Source organism: Aplysia californica, unplaced genomic scaffold (assembly GCF_000002075.1).
Source record: "Aplysia californica isolate F4 #8 unplaced genomic scaffold, AplCal3.0 scaffold00429, whole genome shotgun sequence".
In the NCBI taxonomy this organism is placed as follows: Eukaryota; Metazoa; Mollusca; class Gastropoda; order Aplysiida; family Aplysiidae; genus Aplysia; species Aplysia californica.
Window position 1 is genome coordinate 68,612 of NW_004797699.1, and position 22,654 is coordinate 91,265.

Sequence of the window (22,654 nt, forward strand, 5' to 3'; positions counted from 1 at the left end):
ATCTTGATCTAGATAGACTAGTTAATAAAGACAAAGACTAGATTTGAGATGTACCACTAGATTCTAATCCATGCCATAATTTGAATTTGATGTTTTGCAATTAGATATATAGAATTCTAGATTTAGATCTAGAGATCTAGATCTAGACTCTAGTCTAGTTAGTTATAACTCTTGTCCTGCGTCTGTCCTGAGATGCGAATCTTATCAGCAACCAATTACGTCGGACGTTCCGGGCAGGCCACCGGGGTCACTCAGTGTGTACTGTTGGTGTACAGGGCACGCCGGGAAACGTGTGTTTTCGCCATGAATACTATTAGGCACTTGGATAAAAATTTCAATGCTTTCAAATTGCTTTAAAAGCAATACCAATGCAAAGAGCTCAGTAACACGATTCCAACGCTACCTTAGTTATTGCTCTATGTTGAACCGTTTTTGAGATATGGCATTTTAAAGATATTTTCGAGGGGATAACATCTATATAGAAAAAAAAGGCAATTTTTGTGATCGAAACAGCAAGAACAATAAGGGAAATGTTTGCTGCTTCAATATGCTGCTGCGTACATGCAAAAACCAAACATTTTCTGAAACCTTGTGATGTTGAGGACAAAATAACAGTCAGACGAGATTTTTAAAATAGGAAGAGGCTAGCCGTACTTAATGACGGCTAGACTGGCAGTCTAGCCGTACTTATTCTTAATATGATGGCTAGACTGACCATTTACAAAAAATAGGCCTACTGAATTGTAAATATACATTTTTAGTGTGCAGTACCTAAAGCATTTGTATTTGAGACGAAACCAGGTGCCTTAATGACAGTGTATGTATTTTAAAACCTCCTGTTTTCTAATGTTAATAGGGCCTAAGATAAGTACGGCTAGACTGGCAGTCTAGCCGTACTTAAGTACAGGTAGACAGCCAGGCTAGCCGTACTTAAGGACGGCTAGACTGTCAGGCTAGCTGTACTTAATATTGATGGCTGTATTGTAAATGAAATTTTTAGTTTGCAATGCCAAAAGTATTTGTATTTCAGACAAAACCAAAAGGTGCCTTACTGACTTGCATGTATTTGAACCTGAATAATTACTAGATCTAGGTCTAATGGGACCTGTGTACTTAACAGGCTTGAGTCGATTGGGCCAAACCTAGATCTAAGTACGGCTAGACTGCCAGTCGTTTAAAATATATCGTGGTGGGTAATATTGGGTAATATTATTCAACACTGTGTTGTGTAACGAGACCGCACCGTCCTGCGGTCAATATATTTTGCTATAACTTTCTTATAAATTAAGCTACAACAATAATTGAGGTATCATTTTGGAGGTCTTTTTAAGGCCTTTCTTTTGGAATATCTACATATCAAATATCAGTAGAATTTACAAAAGACTGATTAAAAAATAAAATATATATTAACAAAACAGCTGGTCGCCTAAAATAAGATGAGCATAAAAGTTTTTAAAGTTAACATTTGTGTCTACAGCTGCTGCAAACTAGTGTTTGTAGTCTACCTTAATTCATGATAACACTGTTTTTTTAATTCATTTTGCATATGTTATTGTTAGAATGTTTCTTTCATGTTTTAATTTGTCATGTAAATGATAAATTACTCTGTCTTTATCTTTGATTTCTCTTTTACATATTTAACTCTTGAGATTGCCCTGTAAGTTAAACAATAGTCTCTTCTAATTTTATTACTTCAGTTTGTTCAGCAAGTTTTTCATTATATTTTTATTGTGTTTATTTAAATGTTCAACTTCTTCCAAAGACAATTAGTTGTGAAATATGACATGTTTTTTTAAGCATGCAATTGTGTCACGATACTTATTTATTCTTTCTTTATTTCTGGCAGTTGTTCAGTTCACCCAGTCTGCTAACTTGATATTGTTAAATTAATGTCAAATTTTTTTTCTTGTCTGCAACAAATGCTTTCTTAAGCGCTCAATTTTTTTGCAACTTGTTCGAATAAGTTTTTCTTTGAATTCGACCAACTCCGCAAGCATTTCTGGATTTTAAATTAAATAGACCTGCATGTTTGCCGACAATCGTCTGAAATCCGACAATCGCGACCCGACCCGCGAACCGGCCGATGCTATCGCTAGGCCCGCCTAGTATCAGTCAATGTGCGTAGTGCGAGGCCTGGCCGACTGCCAGCGACCCCTTTTTCTCCCGTCGGCTTCGTCGGCACTTTCGTTTTCTGTTATTGTATCAAACCCTATAGCAATGTAGATGTAAGCCATATAGATAAAATTTAGATCTAGATCTAGATCTAGAATCTATATGCTCCTTGTTTGTTTTGGAGTGTGGTTTTTTAATTAATTTTTTTTTTCATTTAGTACTTGTTTTGGCCTTTTTACATGCGAATCCCTTTAAGATGAGGCCCGATGCAGGTTCTTTTTGGGGTAGGGTTAGAGTTAGGTCTCTTCTTTATTGTGTTTGTTGGGGTGGTCGCTCGTTACTCGGATGTCCTTCCTTATGACACCCACTGAGGCTTTTTGGGGGGGGGGGGGGGGGGTTGCGCAAAATTTTCAGACAATCTGGTTGAGGCTCACATGCAGGTCTAATTAAAGTCAGGATTTATTCTGGTGAGCTGTCAATAAATCCAATGGAACAGTGTCAGGTTGTGATCAGGGGCTGTGGAAAGAAAAAAAAAGCAAAGCAATGAATTCATCAATGAAGTAAATAAATTCATTTGTGAGCAGTGGATGGAAATTTGACATTTTCACACTACAACTCTAGTAAAGGGAAGGTGTAGATGACTAGACAAGAGAAAAAACATCTTCTAATAAACATGTATCTTAAAACAAACTGCACAAAGTAAGTGAAAATTTAAAGAGATATTTAAATAACAAGCACACACACAAAAAAATTAAGAAGAAAAAATATTTAAAGACAATATAAGCACACAAAAGAAGTAAAGACTTGCATGAAATCGATGGTCTAACAGTAACACAGAAACAAAACAAGGCCAAGGCTGTTACATTTCCCTCCCCCCACCCAAGACTCCTTACTGATTGTTACATGGTGCAAATTCATGAAAATTATACAACAGTGAACATATTATATTCCAAAATTTAAAATAAATCATAACTTCTACTATAAAACATTCTTCAATGCCGTTTAAGGGGTAATAAACGCCAACAATACACGTTAGCGTGGGTTAAGTTCGCTTTCCGCAATGGCCGCCATGACCTCCCGGTTCACGCTCAGCAGCGCGATCGATAATAGGTCATGCCCATTCATGGAGAGTGACCTATTTAAATTAGGGCTCACACGCTTATGCCTCAACGTACAACATTGAAATTAACAAATAAAAGAGATAAAAAAAAGGTTGAAGAAAAGATTGTGAGGAGTACCTAAAAAAAAAAGATATACTCTTTAAATATAAAGGCCTGAACTTACCTTATTTTTAACTCCTTGTAACTTCGAACACACACAACCGATCCCAAAGTGGAAAACGCCATAATACGCGCCTTTCTTTCGTCTAAAATTTGATAGGCGGAAGTAATCCATAAATTGAAAAGAACACCATAAACGAAACAAAACAAATAGGTACCCCCCTCACGGGGCCCGATTTCTCACACAAAACGCGGCGGCCGCCGGTGAACGAAAATTTCGGGCCGCGCGGGCCAATATCCAAGTGCCTAATGAATGCCGTTTGAGTGTGTTAATCGATGATGAAAATAATGCTCTATCTTCCATAGCTTTCTATTTATAGAGTGTTACAAACACATACCCCCTCTCACAAGCTGATAAGACGTTATGAGTTGTTACGCCCTTTTGAATAACCTTTCTAGACGCTCTTGTTATTATGAATGATCTGAGGTTCGAAAGGGGATAATATAGGTCAATTTCCGAATGTTTTGCACTCAAATTGTTCTTTGTACCTGCACAATGGTATTCAAAACTATCAAACAAGCTTATTTTTTATCAGGTAGTATCATTTTATAAAAAATCAAGCTCATTTGAAAGATTTTGTATAGAAAAATGGAAGTCTTGTTTCCTGACTATCCTTTCGAGCTCCTCATGTCTAAGTGGGTCAATTTCTTCTATAATTTCATTGGACGAACATCTAGAGCTACCAATTTGGCGTGTTTTGAATGAGACGTGTGCCTCGATTACAAACCAACGAAGGTGGTTCTTGAAGAAGGCCACAAACGCACACAAACTCAAGCAGACTGACGCACCCACGTAAGATGATGTGCGTGCGCTGAGCCAGGGGCTAGACTGACTCGGGACCAGAATGTAGGCAAGGTGCTGAAAAAGGCTTATCGGGCGACATAAACTCGGCCCCGCAGGACGAGGGTTAATATTTTCTTGAAAACAATTGATTTGTGAGAGGTTTGTGGTCATGTGTGTGTTCTGCGGCAAAAATCACGACAGTTTAGCCCCCAAAACAGTGCACCTGCATGCGGATCTAAAAGTAAAAATTTACCACACTAAAGGGGACTACATAGTTGAGGGCTCTCTAACTGTGAAAGAATAGTGTCCCTGTCACCTGAACCCCTCCCCTCCTTCCCCCCCCCCACCCCCCTCTCTTTCTCTCTCTCTCTCTCTCTCTCTCTCTCTCTCTCTCTCTCTCTCCCCCCCCACCCCTACTTTTAATTAAGCACAGGGACATGCTTCAGACTTTTTTAGTGTAACCGATTAAATGAAATTTTTGATGCGCTGAGACTTTGTTTCATCATGCATCACTCTATAAAGAGCACTTGCATCTATAATTTGTGTGCCTCTGTCTTTGTAATCCTACACTGACCAAAGTAGACATTTAGACAATCATCCAGTTTGGAACGTTTTGATTTTTTATGCTGGATTTCGTTAGTTATGGTTAGGGTTGAGGTTAAGGCCAAGAAACTCTATATTGGCAATACATCTGGAAAGAGTTAATCCTTATTACTCGAATCCAGCAAACATGAATAAATAGTTCCAGACTGAAAGAGTGCTGATTTCTATGCAGATTAAAAGGTAAATAGAAAATCTAGACATTATATTACTCTCCACGATTCTCTCTCCTTTTGTAACAAAACCTCTGTCCTCACATTTAGTTTAAAAGTTTAAATCTCTTTTTCAGAATCATTCCAAATTGTGTTACTAAAGCAAAGAATGTGCGCACTCGCATTTTCATCGGAGATCAGATTGATGAGTGCAAAGATTTGTCAAGCTTGTACTACCTTCTTCCTTTCCAGAGAGTAAGTACACTTCCTAAAATGTATTAGTTGGTTATTATTGCTATACTTTTTTCCATTAAGGCCACCCTGGGCCTGGACTGCCTACTTCTACTGATTTTTTTTGGTAGTCACCAATTTTGAACATTTCCTACCGCCATATTGAAACACTGCCGTGCAATCCCAGCATTGAGAAGAATAGGACTGACATGTAGGACTGACGTGGTGCTAGCGTGTCGTACGAGGCGACTAAATGGCAAACCAGGTAGTGACTCCCGAAACAGAGTTATCCTCCCTCCAGGTCGGGGGTTGAATCACGAGGCTAACAACCTCGCTCGTAAAAAGAACCTGTTACAGAAACACATACAAGCAAAAACCATTATCTCTGCTTGGCGGATCATGGATCTTCTCCGAATGGAGAGTTTATGATGCAACGCAGTGAAAGCCAAAAGAAAGCTGTTGGGCAGATGCCTCCACCATCATCCAAGTCTAAGTCTCTTCAAATTGGATAGTGGAACATTAGGACCCTTTATGAGGCTGGAAAAACTGCATAGGTCCCTCAAGAGATGCACCGATACCAACTACACAAACTGGGAATCAGCGAGACCCACTTGAACCAGTCTGGCAGGAAATGACAGTGATGGACCACACAGGGAAGGAGTAAGGATGATCATATTCAAAACAGCTCATAAGACATTCAGGGCTGGGAAGCTCATGGTCCAAGGAGCATCATGGCCTATTGGGAACTAAGAAAGAACTCAAGGAAAGAGATGGGAGGAAGAAGGTCATAACATGAACATCATACAAGTGTATGCCCCAACCAATGATGCAGAAGAGGAGAATAAAAATGATTTCTACAACTGCCTGCAGAGTGTGATCGACAAACTTCCAGGTAAGGACATCAACAATGTCTTGGGAGTCCTAAATGCAAAGGTAAGTTTGGACAATAGTCACTGTGAGGAAATCATGGGCAGACATGGACTAGGAGAGGCAAATGACAATGGAGAAAGATTCCAAAACTTCTGTACATTCAACAACTTGGTTATTGGACAATCTTCCCCCATAAAAGCGTTCATAAGGCCACTTGGGTTTCCCCGGATGGAACAACTTAAAACCAGATTGACCATTTTTGCATCTCCCGAAAGTTTAGACACTCACTGGAGGACGTCCGAGTCTTACGTAACATCAGACCACCATTTGGTCCTTGAAAAGATGAAACTGAAACTGAGAAGGTATGCACAAGTCACAACTGGAAGTCGTCAAAAGTATGAAGTGAGCCTTCTGAAAGACCCAATAAAGAAGAATGATTTCAAGTTGGACCTAAAGAACAGATTTCAAGCCCTTCAAGATCTGGATAAATGTAAAGTAAACGAACACTGGGACAAAATAAAAGAGGCAGTAAACGCAACTTGCCAGAACATTCTAGGACCCAAAGACAACACCAGGAATTAATGGATTTCACAGGACTCTCTAGACAAAGTCAAAAGAAGAAGAGAGCTGAAGGCCCAAGACAACAATAGTCGTACCCGAACTGAAAACTCGTTGCTCAACAAGAGTACACCGAAGTAAACCGGGAGGTAAAGAATTCCATCAAGAAGGACAAGAATACCTACCTGAATGGCCTGGCCGAAAAGGCAGAGAAAGCAGCAACAGACTCACACTTGCGGATTGTATACCAGACAACAAAAACTCTTTCTGGTAGGTTCAGCAAGCCTATTCCATACCTGCCAACCCTACAGAAAAAATGGGTAGATCACCGACTTTTGGGTCAAACTACCGATCCACCGATTTTGAGATGAAGCCACCGACTTCGGGATTCAGCAGGGTGACTGCCAGGCCCCGGGAATTTGAGAAAGTTATCAAATATTTGAAAACCAAATCCGATAACGTCCGAAAGTTCATTTTTGCCAGTCGCGATTGTGATTCATTCGGCTCCCTCCAGAGTATGTTTCTTCATGCAGACAGGCGGCTATGGTGGCAAGCGGGTGTGATACCGACGTTTGATCGGGATAATCAAGATATACTTTCACTTTCGTTACCACCCAGAAATTTGCTGGTAGTAGTTTGATAACGCAACATTAATTGTAACAACATGCAGGCTGTGCATGGCAAACGCTGTGTCGCCTTGAAAATAAATCAATATTTGTCCTGTGCTGTCACTTGTGGGAAAAAAAAAAGAAAAGAAAAGAAAGTTATAGTTATACAAGCGTCTTGTCGGGTTCGCCATTGTGACCGGTCAATGAACTTTCGCGTTCCATCACATTGTGAGCACCGGCACTTGTAGGGGTCACCAAAGTTCATTCAAAGTCTAAGCGCTGCTTAGTATAGGACTCCAGAATAGGGGGGAGGATTATTTTTTTTAAAGATACACTCGGGGGAGGGGGGTTGAAGGCAACACCAGGCCAGGGGACAAAAACTGAACTTGGAAGCAAATTTTAGTATTCTAAATTTTTGATTACCTCTAGATCTAGAAAACTCTGCAAAACGGCATTTAAACGGCATTTAAACGCGTGTTGGTGCAGGCCTTGTGTGGACTCGGGATCCGTCATACTCTTTCCTTGTAAACTCTGCAAAGACAAAAGGCCAAGGATAGGCCTAAGTCATCCAAGGCCCACCTTTTCTCCATCTTTTCTTCTTTGCTTCAGTTTTTTTTTGGTGTTTTTTTTGTTTGTTTTTTTGGTGGGGGGGGTTGTGGTTTTTTATTTTGGTTTCATTTGTGTGTGTGTTCGTGCAGGTATGAATAGGACAGGAACTGCACCAACTACTAATAGGGTAAATGCCTCTGGTAGTTTTCATGTTTGCCATTTTTTTTTCTTTGTCATTTTCTACATTTGTTTGAAGTCGCAAACACAATCATGCATATTTGATGTGGGTCAAAATAAAATATTAATAAGGGTCCCAAATTAAGTATGCGACAAGAGGTAATATAGCGTACTATATATTTTTTAAGTCAACTACAGATTTTTGGACAAAGGAAAGGACAGGACAAAAGGATGTATATATAGAGTAGAGAAGTAGAAATAGGACTAAGAAAGTGGAAACATAACAAGACAGTCACTACAGTGGAACCCACAAGGAGCACGAGGCAGGGGTAGGCCACGGGAAACATGGAGGAAATGTGTGGAAAGGGACATGAGAGAGATTAGCTCACTTGGGACAAGCTTGGAAGGATGGCCCAGGACAGAGATAAATGGAAGGAGCTTGTATGTTTCCTAAACCCTGCCAGGGGTGAAAGACATTGTTGATGATGATGATGATATTGAAAAAAGTGCCTAAACTACGGAATTAATGGATACCAAGATTTTTTTTTAATGTTTTAATTGGCCCTTTCTCTTTGATGTGTCCCCACGGCCAGTGGATCTTTTTATTGACCTCATTTATGCTTTGGCAGGGTGATTTGACTCATAACTTTGATAAACTTTCATTACCACAATTGAATACAAAGCAAAAGAGCTGGGGCTTTAAAATAGATCAAAGGAATGCCCGAGAAATGTAAATCAAATTGCCTGTGTAATTCAATTTTTGCCACTCACATACTTTTTGCTTTTGAGTTTCGGGCAAATCAGCAGGAATGACAAAAATTTAATGCTGCATTGAGATTCAGCAATTTTGATCAGGAGAATCCAATATCTACTCCCCTTTTACGTTTACTACACAGATTCTCTGATATCAGTCTGAGAATAACCAATAATTTGTCAAAATTTATATGCTCCTACATTGTATTTCATCAGGGTTTCTTGGTCAATTGGGAAATAGAAAAACAAGTTTGGGATCGCCTTTTCAGCAAAGACGTTCTCCAGGTAAGATAATTGTCCTGTGTGCTTGTCCATGATTAATTGAAGCAATTTCATATGTGAGATGTAGAAGTTTAAATTCTATGAACCAAAGATATTTGTAGGAGCACCTTTGCTCTTACATGTTTCAGATATTTACTATAGTTTGGGGTAAATTATTATCTTCTTTGGCTGTGTAAGATATTAAATTGCCTAGATTTCAGTGATCAAAGTACACTTGTTGCTCACTATGGGCCTATGTCTAAAGCTTTGTTTAATGCAAATTTGTTCTTTTATCATATATTATGCCCACCAAAAGCGAAATAATGTTTTTGTTTTAAGAGGGTTCTGAAGGTTAGCTTTATTTGCTCACTTAAAAACTTTTTTAAAAATCTTGAATCAGAGTTGCATTCTTTTTGCGGAATGTAACAACTACGACATGAAGATCAACATCAAGAAAACAGAGACAATGAAAGTTAACAGAAAGCCAGAACCACTCAGGATACACATCAACAACAACAGTCTCAGACAGGTCCAAGAATTTAAGTACCTTGGAAGTATATACACAGAGGATGGGCGACTGAACAGAGAAATTGAAACACGAGTACAAAAGGCCAATAATGTTAGTTACCAGCTTACTCCTCTACTGAAACATCCTAACGTCCCCATGACAACAAAACTCAAAATGATCAACACCATATTCATCCCAACACTCACCTATCAATGCCAAACATGGACCGCGAACAAGACATTAGAGCAAAGAATTACAACATGTGAAATGCGATGCCTTAAAAAAGCAGTAAACAAGACCAGGCGAGACAAAATTAGAAACTCAGTAATCCGAGAAATGGTGGGCACAAATGCTGTCATGCATCACACCCAACACCAAAGAATCTAATGGTTAGGACATCTCCTACAATTACCAACACACCATCCAGCCCAACGTGCCTACATAAAATTCGATGGCTACAAGGCTAGAGGGTGTCCGAGAAAGACCTGGATAGATGGAGTCAGGGAAACATTAACCACCCACGGCATCCCCCTGATCCAAGCTCTCCGGCTGGCGACAGAGAGACGTCTCTTTCTTCCCGCGACACCCAAAAGGATATAAGCGGCGGATAAAAGTAAAGTATTCTGTTTGCTCCCCTTTTAGTCTGTTCCTTACTGCCCCCTTTTCTTTTTTTTTTATTTAGAAAAAAAGGCATCACTTACTGTTGTACCTACTGACACAGGGTGTATATTGCAGGTGGACTTCAATGAAACCAGGCTTATTCTAACAGAGCCATTCTTCAATTTTCCCTCAATAGGGGAGGCAATCAATGAAGTAATCTTTGAAGAATTCCAATTTCATGCTCTTCACCGAACTCAAGGTATGTAAATGTACACCTAGGACCTGTTCCCATCTTTGCTGGAACCATGGTTCCTTAGATTTGCCCTTTCAGCATGTTCATGTCTCTTTTACTGTAATACTTTTTTACCTATTCCTGCTTGTTCGTTTTGTTCGTTTTGATTCAAATATAATTTTTGTGACATGGGGCAGATTTATTTTCCTACAAAGTTGAAAGTTCTTTTAGGAGGGGGATAACTGTGCACCTGTTGGTTGAGTCTCCCTTCTACTTCTGTCCTTTTCCTTTGTTGTTTCTGTCTGTTTGTCTTACTTTTTTGCAACACAAAATTACCATCATTATGTCAATGTCCTTCTCAAACAAACAACTTGGCATGGGTGGTTGGCGGGTGCTCTGGTGTGGTTTGCTTCCTCTTTTCTATCAAACATCTATCGTCCTTATAATATTTCTTCTCCTCCTCCTTTTTTATGTTTGTTACTCTCTTGTAACACCTCTAATCTTCAGCACTTATATGACCTTATTATGTTGCAAGTGCCATAAAACACTTACTAAAACTAAAAACAACTTGGCTGCTCTCTTGTCCGGTCGCAGCCCCCACACTGACGTGCTACAAACACCAGAAAGACAAAGAGACAAGTGGGAGTATGTTTGGCACTCTCGTCATTGACTCTGGTTACTCCTTTTCTCACATCGTTCCTTTCTACAAGAACAAACCCGTCAAGGAAGCAATTGTCAGGTGAGTTTGCTTTTGTTTTTGTTTTGTTTTTTATTGTTTTTTAAAATTTTATCTCCCTTTCACCCCTCTTTCTTTTTTAATGCTTACTTTTCATCAAAATAATTTTTTTACACCCCTTTTATCTTGAGGTATATTATTTGATTTTCGAAATCATCTTGATAACATTTTTCATAATAAAGATGAAGTGATTTTATGTTCAGTTTTTCATAAACTGTGTGTCTGTTTTTGCATTAACAGTGTAGTACATCCGCAGCGTTTTTTGTGATTTTTATTTGGTTTTGTTTTTTTGTTGCTGGTTTGTCTTTTAACTTTTAAGGGCTTTTGAATCAAGAAAATTGTTTTTTGTGTGATCTGTGTCTTGATTTATTGCTGTTAATGTTAACCCTTTCCATACGCCGTGGGGTCATTTTGTACCCCCGGGGTTGTATTCTTCACCTTTTAAAGTACTTCTAGTATGAAGATTTCTTTGAAACTTTCAGTATTTCTGAAAAAATCATTTTGACAGACTGCTATGCAAAGTGTACGGATCGGATTAAAGAGTAAATTTCCTCTTTGGAAAGGGGTGGCACGTCGTATGGATACGATAGTAAAACACGACGTACGGATAGGGTTAATGATATGACAGCAGAGTATACTCTCAATACTGTACTGCATTTTTCAGAGTCAATGTTGGAGGGAAGGTGCTCACAAACCACCTCAAGGAAGTAATCTCATACAGGTAAACATAGACTTTTGATAAGTAACATGGTATATATTTAATTCTGTATATGTGTCATGACACAGTGAAATGAGGCGCTCGTCAATTTTTAGGCTTGTGGAGTTATTGGTATCATCTTAAAGCTGGTTCATTTGCCTTGCTTTCAATGAAAAAAAAATAGCCATCTTTTTTAAAATAAGATTAAAAGTATTTGCGATTGAAGGAAGTGGTTCTAGCTGTAAAATTGGCAAGAAAATGGCTGTCAAAGTTTTGTGATTTCCATAGATTGAGAGTCCTTGGAAACTGAAAATTTACATTTTGTGTGCCTTTAATCAACGTTTTCCAGGAAAGTCCACACTGAAATGTGTTTTAAATGACAGTGAATGTGATCAGTCAAAAAGAAAAATCAGTTAGGAATTGCCAAACCTGCAGAAAAATGCGTTTTCTTCTATTTTATTATTTTGACATGTGCCAGACGTCACCACGATGCCTCACGTATATGAAACTCAGGTAATGCTTCAATTTTAGTTTAAGAGATGAATTGTTTTACTGTACTGTTTGAGATTTGGAACCATGAAAACAAAAATTAATAAATATATTTTTTCGCTGTCATTCAACATTGAAGTATGTCAAAACTTTGAAAAAATGAAACTCAGATATGCTGAAGAGTTTGATGAGGCACATCGATTAGTCCTTGTCTCGTTTTTCTTCCTAAAATAGTATCAGATTTAGTCAAATCAACACTCTGTATTAACATAATGTCCTGTTGGAAATTAAACAGTTATTCACTTGAAAACCTTGTATTTTGACTTATATGACAATGATGAATGATGGCGATGATTTGTACTCTTCCATAAATTGGTGTGCAGAGCTGTTTACTGATTATCAGGAAATAGCAAATCTTTTATTAATAGATTTATTTGTTTTTGGTTTTTTTCAATATTCATATTATCTATCACAGTAGGCAGTCAGTGTCATTTACTGGTTATCCAAATATATATTCACTGGAATCCACTTAAATGGAAAATAGTTAATCCAGAAACAGTGGTTATTGGAAAGAAAATAGAATTTTTGTTACATTTCTTTGTAAGACAAATGTTGATAAGCAGAAATATTTCTTTTTCTATTACAAAACTAATTTAGAAGGTTATCTCTTCTAAATTTGCAATACAGCCCTCAAGTAATGAAAATCATCAAGTCTTTTACACTTGAAGATAGCGAAACAGAAAAAAAGAGACATTGGTACTTCTGTGTGTCAAGTGCAGGCCAGAGAGAGGCATGGCCTGTGTATGTATATCATTAGGCCTATACACTGTGTATTGTGAAACAATTGTTGTCTCAGTAAAACCAGTACTCATACACATGAGCTCATGGAGGCATGTGATATGTTTTGTGACGGCGCTGGCTTTGAAAATAGTGCTGATGGGGGCATAAAAAGCATCTACGATTTGAAAAGTTTAACTGGGAGCAGTGGGCCTTTTCATTTTTCTAGGCGTAGCAAAGCATAGATCCCAGTACAGTTGCAGACACTAAGATTACACTATAGTGTCTGCAGGACAGTGTGCTCATCTACTCTTTCATAAAGCTTTGAATTCTTTCAGGCAGCTTATGGTAATGGATGAAACCTATGTGATCAATCAGATGAAAGAGGACGTCTGTTACGTTTCTACCCAGTTCAACAAGGACATGGAAATTGCCAGGTGAAAATTAATCTAATATTAATTTTTTAAAGTCGAAATGTCCACAGACTAGATACTGCATTATTTTTTTCTTGTTTCCCTCATTGATCAGAATTGTTTGCTTGTATGTACTGCAATTTGTGTCCTTATAATAAATTTTTATTTTTTTTTCCCGCTTGAAATTTGATGAGTATAACAATTGCATGTAGCTTTTTATGTTGAAAATTCTAACTTTTACATATATTTTTAACTTAACTCTTTATCTCCGGCTAGCCACTGACAGCGGCTCGAACGTTCCTTTACAACGACTCAGACATCTAATTATTTTTGGGCAATTTTCAAAAACAGGCCTCTTTTATGGGGAGTTCATTCATAAGATGAAGAACTATCGAAATAGGTTCACTTGTTTTGATTTAAATGCCCGTTTAGTGACGTATTTGTAATTTTTAGGTTTAGTACCAAAGAAGGGGGCCCAGCAAAGTGAGTTTACCACCCATGGAGAAAAAGAGTTAACTTGCTGCGACAGAGCATTGAAAAGGCTTGTGACTCATGAAAATTAAGAGAGCTCTCGTGCTAACTCTCTAAGAAAATTTTGATTGCTCTAGAGTGTATTTGGTACAGAAACGTTTATGTGTGTGGTGGTCTAAGAATATCAAGTGAGAGATGCAGTACTTTTAGCATGATACCACCCGAAAACTGCAAAATATTGTAATTTTATGGAGTTTGGACCTTTTATTTATTTTTTTTTAATTAATTTTTTCCACTTTTGTATCTGCAAATTGTAATAGTAATGCGTGTTTTAACTAAAGATGTTAATTTTGAAGTTATTTTCTTAGGTACCCTTCGATGTTTGTGTCCCGTGAAATATGTCATCACATCAAACGAAATACTTGAGTAATGGCAAGTTCTGGTAGTTGTCTTTATAAAAATAGATGCCCATTTTAAGCTCATCTTCTCTACTTTCCCTTTCATTGTATAGTGTAATTATAAATCATCCCGCTCTGTCTCTTTTTGTGTGTGCATGTGTTTTAATACTCAAAGGTTTCCGATTAATAACTTCAGTGTCTGCCTGAAAAAAAATTCACAATAAAAAGTGGTTTAGAATGAAGTGAGCCATTCACTTTTCAGTAAAATGAAATTGTGGTTATTATCAGTACCAGCTGAAGCTTTGTTTTACTGCTTATTGTATCCTTAGATGCACAACCCATATATACATTGACATGTATACAGGTTGTACTGTAAAAATGTTGTGATTGAACTATCTGAATTTGTTATGTTTGTTCTAACTTTTTCACTGTATTAGGAAAAAATATCCTGAAAATACTATCAGCCGAGACTACATCCTCCCAGACTATACACATATCAAGCGTGGCTACGTCAGAACGCAAGAGGAGAGCTCGAAGAAAAGTAAAGGAGATGAACAGGTAATGTCTACTAATATTTTTAGTCCAGGATGTACAACTTTTTTAGCCTGTGGGTCACTTCAGTTTGTAAGGTTTTTAAGGGGCTGTTATGAGAATAAAACTAGTGGCTGTCGTTTTTCAATACAGTATGCTATTAATAGCTTTGTTAAGAGTATATATAAAAAAAAGACAGTTAAACCTATTGTAATTTCTGGGTTTGTCTGAGGTTAGATGAGAATTGGTAAATAGAAACAAGGTGGGGATGAGGATGGCTAGTCCTTGGTATGTACTGTATTAGGACGGATGAGTTCTCTTTCCTGATTTATTAGTCCTCTTTTCTTTCCCTTTCTTTTCCTTATACAGATGAAGTAGATATCTCTAAACAGAAAAAAAACAACATAAGCGATAACAAGAAAATAGCTTCTCCTGAAATGCTAAACTGCACCTCTCAGATAGTTTGGACACATGTTCGAAATCTATTTAGTGGAAATTGGTTGTAAAAACATACTTGCAAGTCAGGGTTGAGCGCATTTACTTCAGCTTTATTGCTTATCTGTGCTAAGTGATGAATCAGCGCCATATAGTTGTTCCTTGGACGGATGGAAGGCCATGAAAACTCTTCAAATCAGCTGTGGTTGATTCAGGAATGTTCAGTTAAAGATTTAAAATGGGGGTCTTAGTTAAATATATATTTAACCATTTCACTTATACATCCACAAATTACCAAATCCAAAAAGCGTGTTAGTTTTTATCTTACATCAGGATCGTTTTCTGTAATGTTCTATTTGGACACCTAGCTACCAGCCTTACAGACTGAAGACACAAGTTTGATTCCTATGTAGGTAAAATGTGAAATATCTCTGTCTTTCTACTGGGATGTATGCCACACAGTCTAGGTTGGTCCTGACAGGCAACAGGCAAGGTTGAAGCAGCCTGCCTTACTATATGACCTAAATTGTATTGATGGGGTTGTAAAACTTTCACTGTGAACTTATGTCAGGTCATCAGAGTACAACAGCTGGAAATATCATTTTTTGAATTTCTGATGTAGTATCACTAGCCATATTGTACGGCTTCTAGACCCACAGTGTACATAGTTGTTAGGTCAAATCCTAGTTAGAGCTAAATGTAGTGTCTTTCACTTACCTAAATTTTCCTGTCTTGACATGGCTGGAATGAGTACCCAGCTAAGACTGAAAAACCTTTCCAGTATGTGTTTCAGTGCCTGTAAAATAACAGTTTTCACTGTTGTGTCCCGGTAAGTTAAAAATGTTTGGCAATGTGAAAGGGTCTGTTGGGATAATCATAGGTTGTACAGTGCCTGAAGCCTATTTTATAATAAGGATATGTACTGTAGAAATGCAATAGGTTATTATTGTTAAAACCATTATTTTTTTTATTGCTAGATGATTCGAATGAACAACGAGCGATTCGCCGTTCCAGAGCTGCTGTTTCAGCCGGCGGATGTGGGCATTCCGGAGATGGGGATCAGTGAGAGCATCATTCACTCACTCAGCCTTGTGGACGAAGGTAATAGACAGTAACAGACATGTAATAGATTCAATGGAGTCCGCTTAAACGGAATTCAGTTGGACCGCCGTATTTTCTTCAATTTAGCAGCATTGTCGATTAAGAGAGGATTTTCAAATAGAAGAAATAAAAATCAGGGGTTATATTTTCCTTCTGTTCACCTGAAAAATCATTGTCGTTCTTCCTCGTCTGAACCAATCAACTGGTTATAGTACTCAACACACCTCAAATCAAACTTTTAATGTATATTATTCAGAGCTGATGAAGTGATTCTGATAATTAATTTCTGCCTCCCAAGCATTCTTGGAACTGTGTTAGGTATGTTCAAAATTTTGAAAAATTTGATTGATAGAGTTCCTAAAATGACCGAGGTCCAGTTCGTCACTCATGATTTCAATAAGAGGAGAGACTTGTAATTTGTCTATGAAGCTCCCTGTGCTCTGTTCGACCCTGCTCACAAATACTTTTCAGTACTTTTATAGGATTTAGAAGAGTTGACTTGGAGGAGGATAATTTTCAGATTTTTTATTGAAATTTCTGTACCTCATCCATGTGCGTTTTGTCTGAATTTTTGCATAGCATTCGTCATTCTCTCCAACAGGGAGAGTTCTCCTTCAGGAACCTCTGACCTAAGGTGCTGCTTTCCTGAAATGCTTGGACTGTGGAGGGTTCCTGATCTTGTGTTTCTGTTTAACAGTTCACTCTGTGCATAAGATGAGGGAGGGTCCTGAAATCTATAGACGTCTCCTGACCTTTTTATGACAGTTGTTCCCCCACTATTCATTGTGGTGGTTGACGGGCACTTCGATGATGTGTGCTCCTTTACTTCTTTGAATGCTAGGCAGGGTTGAAGCAGCCTGCCGTCTAAATTATCTGTATGCTGAATAGTTCTGATGGGAGCACAAAAGGGTTGCAGCATTACAGCAGCATTTAAAACAATTAATCAAGCTTTTACATCCAGTACCAAATGGCAAGTCTTTGCTTGAAACCCATGAGGAAGAAAAAAGTACAAGGGACACCTGGCACAAAGATCTTGGTACATGAACAAAGATTGACTGTAATTATTTTACACTCCCATCAACACAATTCAGATCAATTTAGAGGTGGACAGACAAAGAGGAATGGACCCAATGGGGGCGGTTGAATTGCCTAACAAAGGATCTTGATAGATAGAGAGAGCTTGTTTATGTTCTGTGCTTCAAAGAACGCTGAAGGAAGATGGAAATACAAGCTTGCAATCTTGATTTGTTCTTGTTTTGGCCCTCAGAGTTGAGCCCTCATTTGCTGAACAACACAGTACTCACTGGTGGTAATGCCTTGTTACCAGGCTTCCAGGACAGACTGTGAGTAATTCCTTTTTTGCCTCTTCCTTATATCTCACAAACATTTGCATTCTCAAGATGACCATTGGCAACTATTTATATGTACATTTTCCCCTCTATATATATGGTGTTGAAAGCTTAGTGGTAAGGCTGCTAGATTTACATTGAGTTTTGGCTTCGAATCCAGGGTCAGGCCCATTGTTGTCTCCTTCCTAGGATGGGGGCTTTACCCAATTTTTCCCCTCTTCTCTCAGGTGGGAATGGGTGTTGTGTTTAGACAGAGAAAGATCTTGTCATACATGTTAAAAAATGTTAACCTTTAAAATGGCAGCTTGCCCTGATTCTACCAAGGAAACTAAGATTACAAAGAATGTTTCAGAATGTCAGGGTGATAATAAATTGTACAGTTCATCATACCTAGTTTTACAATAGATTATAAAAATATGCGCTAATACGGTTCCAATCTTTTTGTTATTGTTTTTGTTATAATTGACCTTGGTTTTTATTATCCTTGACTTGTCTCCCAATTACATCCTCTCCAGTCAATCTGATGTCCGTAGCATGGCCTCAGACGATTTTGATGTGAGCGTGTCCATGCCAGGAAAGTAAGTCTTTGGTTAACCTCCATGGTGTTTTTCTCATCAATCTGATACTGTGTCCAAATTTGTGTAGTTAATTGTTGAAGGTCTAACAAAAAAAAGTGAAGTTTGTTTATATATATATATATATATGAGTTGAGATGTGTAATGTGGGACTTTAATTTTTCTGTTTGGTGTTCCTCCTTGCCAACATTTTCACTCTCACATTCGTTTTAATCTAAAAATCATGCTTTGGGTGGTTAGAGGGCAATACTAGTAGATCCTACTACTTAAACCAGTAGTGTTGAGAACTGCAGTTGTGACCCATTTTATAGTTGGTGTAAAACCGTTTAACCAGACAAGTGTGCTGAACTGGATCTGGGTGGGTGATCTGGCTTTGGGACTTTGGCCCGTCTATGAAACCGGTTGGTAGACAGTCATGTAGACTGCAATAATCAGCAGCCTCAGTCAAAGTTCATATATTTGAACTTATCTATCCTTTGAGAAGATGATTAGACTCTTCATCTTGCATGCAGAGAACTCAAGTTTGATTTCAACGTATGGAACTTTTTTTAAATAAAGAATCTCAACCTCTCTTCTAGGATGCTGAAATTCACTCGGGCCATTTTGGCTCTATCAGGCAGGGCCAAAGCAGCCAGCCTCTGCATTGATTTTGCATGTATTACGGGTTGGGGGGGTGGGGGGGGGGGGGGGGGAATCATCTCTACCTTCTTTCCTTCACCTTTTTGTTTCTTATTTCACTGGGCCAAGTGCTCCACCTTAGAAGGTACCTGCTAGTGTCAAGTAGAATAAGTTTATACTTATATGTATATAAATTGAAAAGTCATTGTCTCTCTCTTTAGGCTCAAATGGCTCACCATAACCAATTCGGCCACCTTACTGATGTGTCTTTCTCTTCTGTTTATTATTATGTCTGACTGCCTTTCGCTCAATTCAGTTGTTTTATTTATGGAAACTCATTATGTAGTATTTCACCGTTTTGTCCTCAGCCCCATCACTTTCCCATGGCAGGCTGGTTGTGACTTGGCCGCTGACCCCAGTTTCCCGTCCTTGTGCGTCACTCGACAAGAATACGAGGAACATGGCCACACAATCTGCTCAAATAAGTTTAATGTGTAATGCTGGTTCTTTTGGGGTTGGGTTTTTTTTTCACTTTTTTTTTTCTTTTATATCATGTAACACTGCCACAAAATAAAAACTTGAATGCTGCCAAACAGGTTTTTCACATTGTTTTCATTCAGTTGTTTTTCTTCAATTTCACGACTGATGAGTTCTTTACATTTATTTTTCATTTTTTCATGCCGTGTTAAACCCATCTGCGGATAATGACTGCTACCTCAGTAGCGGTGTTACAACTGCATGTTTGAAACACGAGGGTACTGTTCCTGAAAGAAGTGAGTCAGCAATAGTATCTAATTTTCTTGTTTCTGTTGTTTTTTCTTGGGGGGCTGGTATGTTTGATTTAGTTGTTTTTGGGGTTTTTTAAAATCTATTACATTTCATTTTTAGGTGTTTTTTGTTTTGTTTAATGTAGCTTAAACGTTTTAACACCCCCATCAACACTATTTAGATCATTTAGCTGGGCCAAACCAGGCTGAGAGAGATATAACATCCCAGCAGAAAAACCAAGATACTTGAGTAATATTGTCTCCACTTAGAAATTGAACTGGGGTCTGAGATGGCCTCCTGCGTGCAACGGCAAAACGTTTAACCGCTACGCCACAGATGTTGGTATAAGATCTGAGACAACATTAAATAACAATATCAAGACGGTTGACTACTAAAAGCCTTGGGACATGGGCAAGGCAGCAAAGCTTTGGTGGTGATGATTTTATTATTTCTTTGACTGAGTCCCACAAGACAGATTTTTAATTACTCAATTGTGAGGCAGCGTGGTGAAATCAGGCACTCGTCAAAATAATCAAAGTGAAGAAACTGGCTTTTTTTCGCAGGTTTGTGAATTTTTATCGAATTCTTGTTTTTTGGATTAACACCTGTCATACCCGTTAAAGAACACATTTCTGTATGAATTTTACTGAAAAATGTGGATTAAAGGCGACCAAAAAGTAAAATTTCAGTTTCCACAGACTCTCTAGCTAAAGAAATAACTAACTCTTGGCGGCCATTTTCTGACTATAGCGGCATCTGATGCAGCTGGACCTTACCGAAATCCCCCTATTTTTGTCTATCTTAACTCAATCCACTGTGCTCGAGTTTAACGAGGCAAGGAAAGGTCCAAACTTGGATACAGCGGGAGAGATCAAGCGAGCTCTAGCTGGCGGGTGGAGGGGCTATAGGTGGGCTCCAAACAGAACAGGCAGTCAGCAGTGCAGCATTGTGATTGGCCAGTCCAGTGATGAGTGAGGTGGGGCAGGCGGCAGAGAGAAATGGTGTGGGGAGGCACGTTACGTGAGCCACTCCAAAAGTGATGTGCCATAGCTTTAGGCTTAGGCTAGGCCAAAAAGACGATAAAAGAAGAGGAGAGTGCGCAGTGCTTGATTTTTCAGTAATTCCCCTTTGCATTCCTATAGCGGGAACTTGCCTACAGCGTGATTTTTCTTCTGGAACTGAAAGTCCCGCTATAGCAAAGATAGTACAAGACAAGATGGGCCACTTCTCTCTTTGAGCCAATTAAAAAAGTGTCCTCAAAATTTGGTGGCGCCCTCTTCACAAAAGCGCACTCTTTGCGAACAGAGTTACCCTACTTGAGTTTTAAAAAATCAAAGTGAAACTAGCAAGTTTTGGGATAAATTTCGGAAGAACGTTTTTTAAAAATGGTTACGCTGACAAAAAACCTCTTCCGGAGGAAAAGGAGATGGTTTTCTTCGTTTAATTTGACTTTAGAATGAAGGGCGAGAGGTCATTAAAATAAAATAAAAAACTAAAACTCCGCACTGAACGTACCCGAACTGCTGATGAACAGCAGTCGATCTGCGCAAGCAAGGAGGTGCTATTCCTATTCTTCTTCTGGAAAAACGAAAGAGAGCTTCAAAACAGACTGCAGCGCCATCTGAAGCAAAGAGCATACTTCCTGCGGACACTTTTTAGGCTGAGTGGCCCATCTTGTCTTGTACTATCTTTGGCTATAGCCATGTTCTACTGTAATTTTACCTCTGAAACCAGGTGAGCCACCTCCTTCAATTGCAAATATTTCGACTCCTATTCGACATAGATGGATACTTTTTTTCATCAAAAGGCAGGCAAATGAACAAGCTTTAAGATGATACCAATAACTTTACATGACCAAAAAACTGACGAGCGCCTGATTCCACTGTGTCATGACGCAGTTGTTTTTGTGATACTCCACGAAATCAAGTAAAGATGAGCCCTGTTTATTCATTGTGTCTTATTGTAGCAACTTTTTCCACAATTTGACAAGTCAGTGACTGATGCTATGACTATTTGACAAGAGGACAATATTTTCCATCATCACCAGCAAATAAGGCATCAGCAAGCAAGTAATTAAGCCTTCTTCAAAAACATCAAACACGATTCGGTTCACATTTCAGAAAAGAACTTTATTTTAAAACATTTTTTAAACAAGTCAAATCATTTTTTTTTAAAGGCCAAATGTTCAAACCAAAGCAGAAAAATAAAATAAAAAGATACTTCGAAACTGATTTAACTATCCGCATTGTTGAAAGTAACAATACATTTGCATTTATATGGCCTACACTACACGACAATAAAATGATACATCTTTGATTCGCTCCACTTTGAGATGACAATGTGATTAATAGTAATAATAGTTTGGCTATGGCTTAAAGAAGACACAACTTCACGCACACACAGACACATACATGATATGATAATATGAGAGCTCAATAAACAAGGGGTGTGCCCATGCTCACATGAAACTAATTCTGTGATACACTTTTTTTTGTTACCACAACCAGACTTTAACAAGTCCCGTCATGTGCACACCCTGTTGATATAACCTGACTAAATTGTGACATTAAGTCCAACATAAAACACTCAATCTGGTCATTACCGGGTGACCTGGACACCCCTTGATGGACATCCCCACCGCCAAAACGCTTTACCAACATGTTACTTTCTTCAGAGCGTTAAGCCCAACAAGGACATTCGATTTTACCATTCACCATTCGACATGGGCAGCCTTTGATGACACCCCCTCCAAAACGTCTGAAAATGCCTACTTGCTCTCCGTCCTTGACTTCATCTACGTCTCTTTTTGCACTGCAAGGACATTCGATTCGACCGTTCACCATTCGACAAGGACAGCCTTTAATAGCTCCACCCCCAAAACGTCGAAAAACATACACTTGTTCTTCGTTGACAGCTGCCACTGCTCTTTTAGTTGAACAAGGACATTCGATTCGACCATTCACAATTCTGCAAGGACATCCTTTAATAACTCCGCCCCCGAAACGTCGAACAACGTCTACT

At 38.6% G+C, this 22,654-nt stretch overlaps 1 protein-coding gene across 1 annotated transcript in view; it reads left to right on the forward strand.

Moving 5' to 3' along the window:
* The window catches only part of LOC101849481 (actin-related protein 6), a 20,012-nt gene extending 552 nt beyond the window's left edge, over window positions 1-19,460 (forward strand). Inside the window, exons 2-12 of the mRNA XM_005104632.3 lie at window positions 5,066-5,183; window positions 8,891-8,959; window positions 10,179-10,302; window positions 10,870-11,014; window positions 11,676-11,732; window positions 13,313-13,411; window positions 14,694-14,814; window positions 16,200-16,323; window positions 17,591-17,666; window positions 18,188-18,250; window positions 19,234-19,460. Of these exons, the coding sequence (XP_005104689.1) occupies window positions 5,066-5,183; window positions 8,891-8,959; window positions 10,179-10,302; window positions 10,870-11,014; window positions 11,676-11,732; window positions 13,313-13,411; window positions 14,694-14,814; window positions 16,200-16,323; window positions 17,591-17,666; window positions 18,188-18,250; window positions 19,234-19,363 (1,126 nt within the window). The 3' untranslated portion in view covers window positions 19,364-19,460. The remainder of the gene's footprint in view (window positions 1-5,065; window positions 5,184-8,890; window positions 8,960-10,178; window positions 10,303-10,869; window positions 11,015-11,675; window positions 11,733-13,312; window positions 13,412-14,693; window positions 14,815-16,199; window positions 16,324-17,590; window positions 17,667-18,187; window positions 18,251-19,233) is intronic.
* Window positions 19,461-22,654: the final 3,194 nt, after the last annotated feature.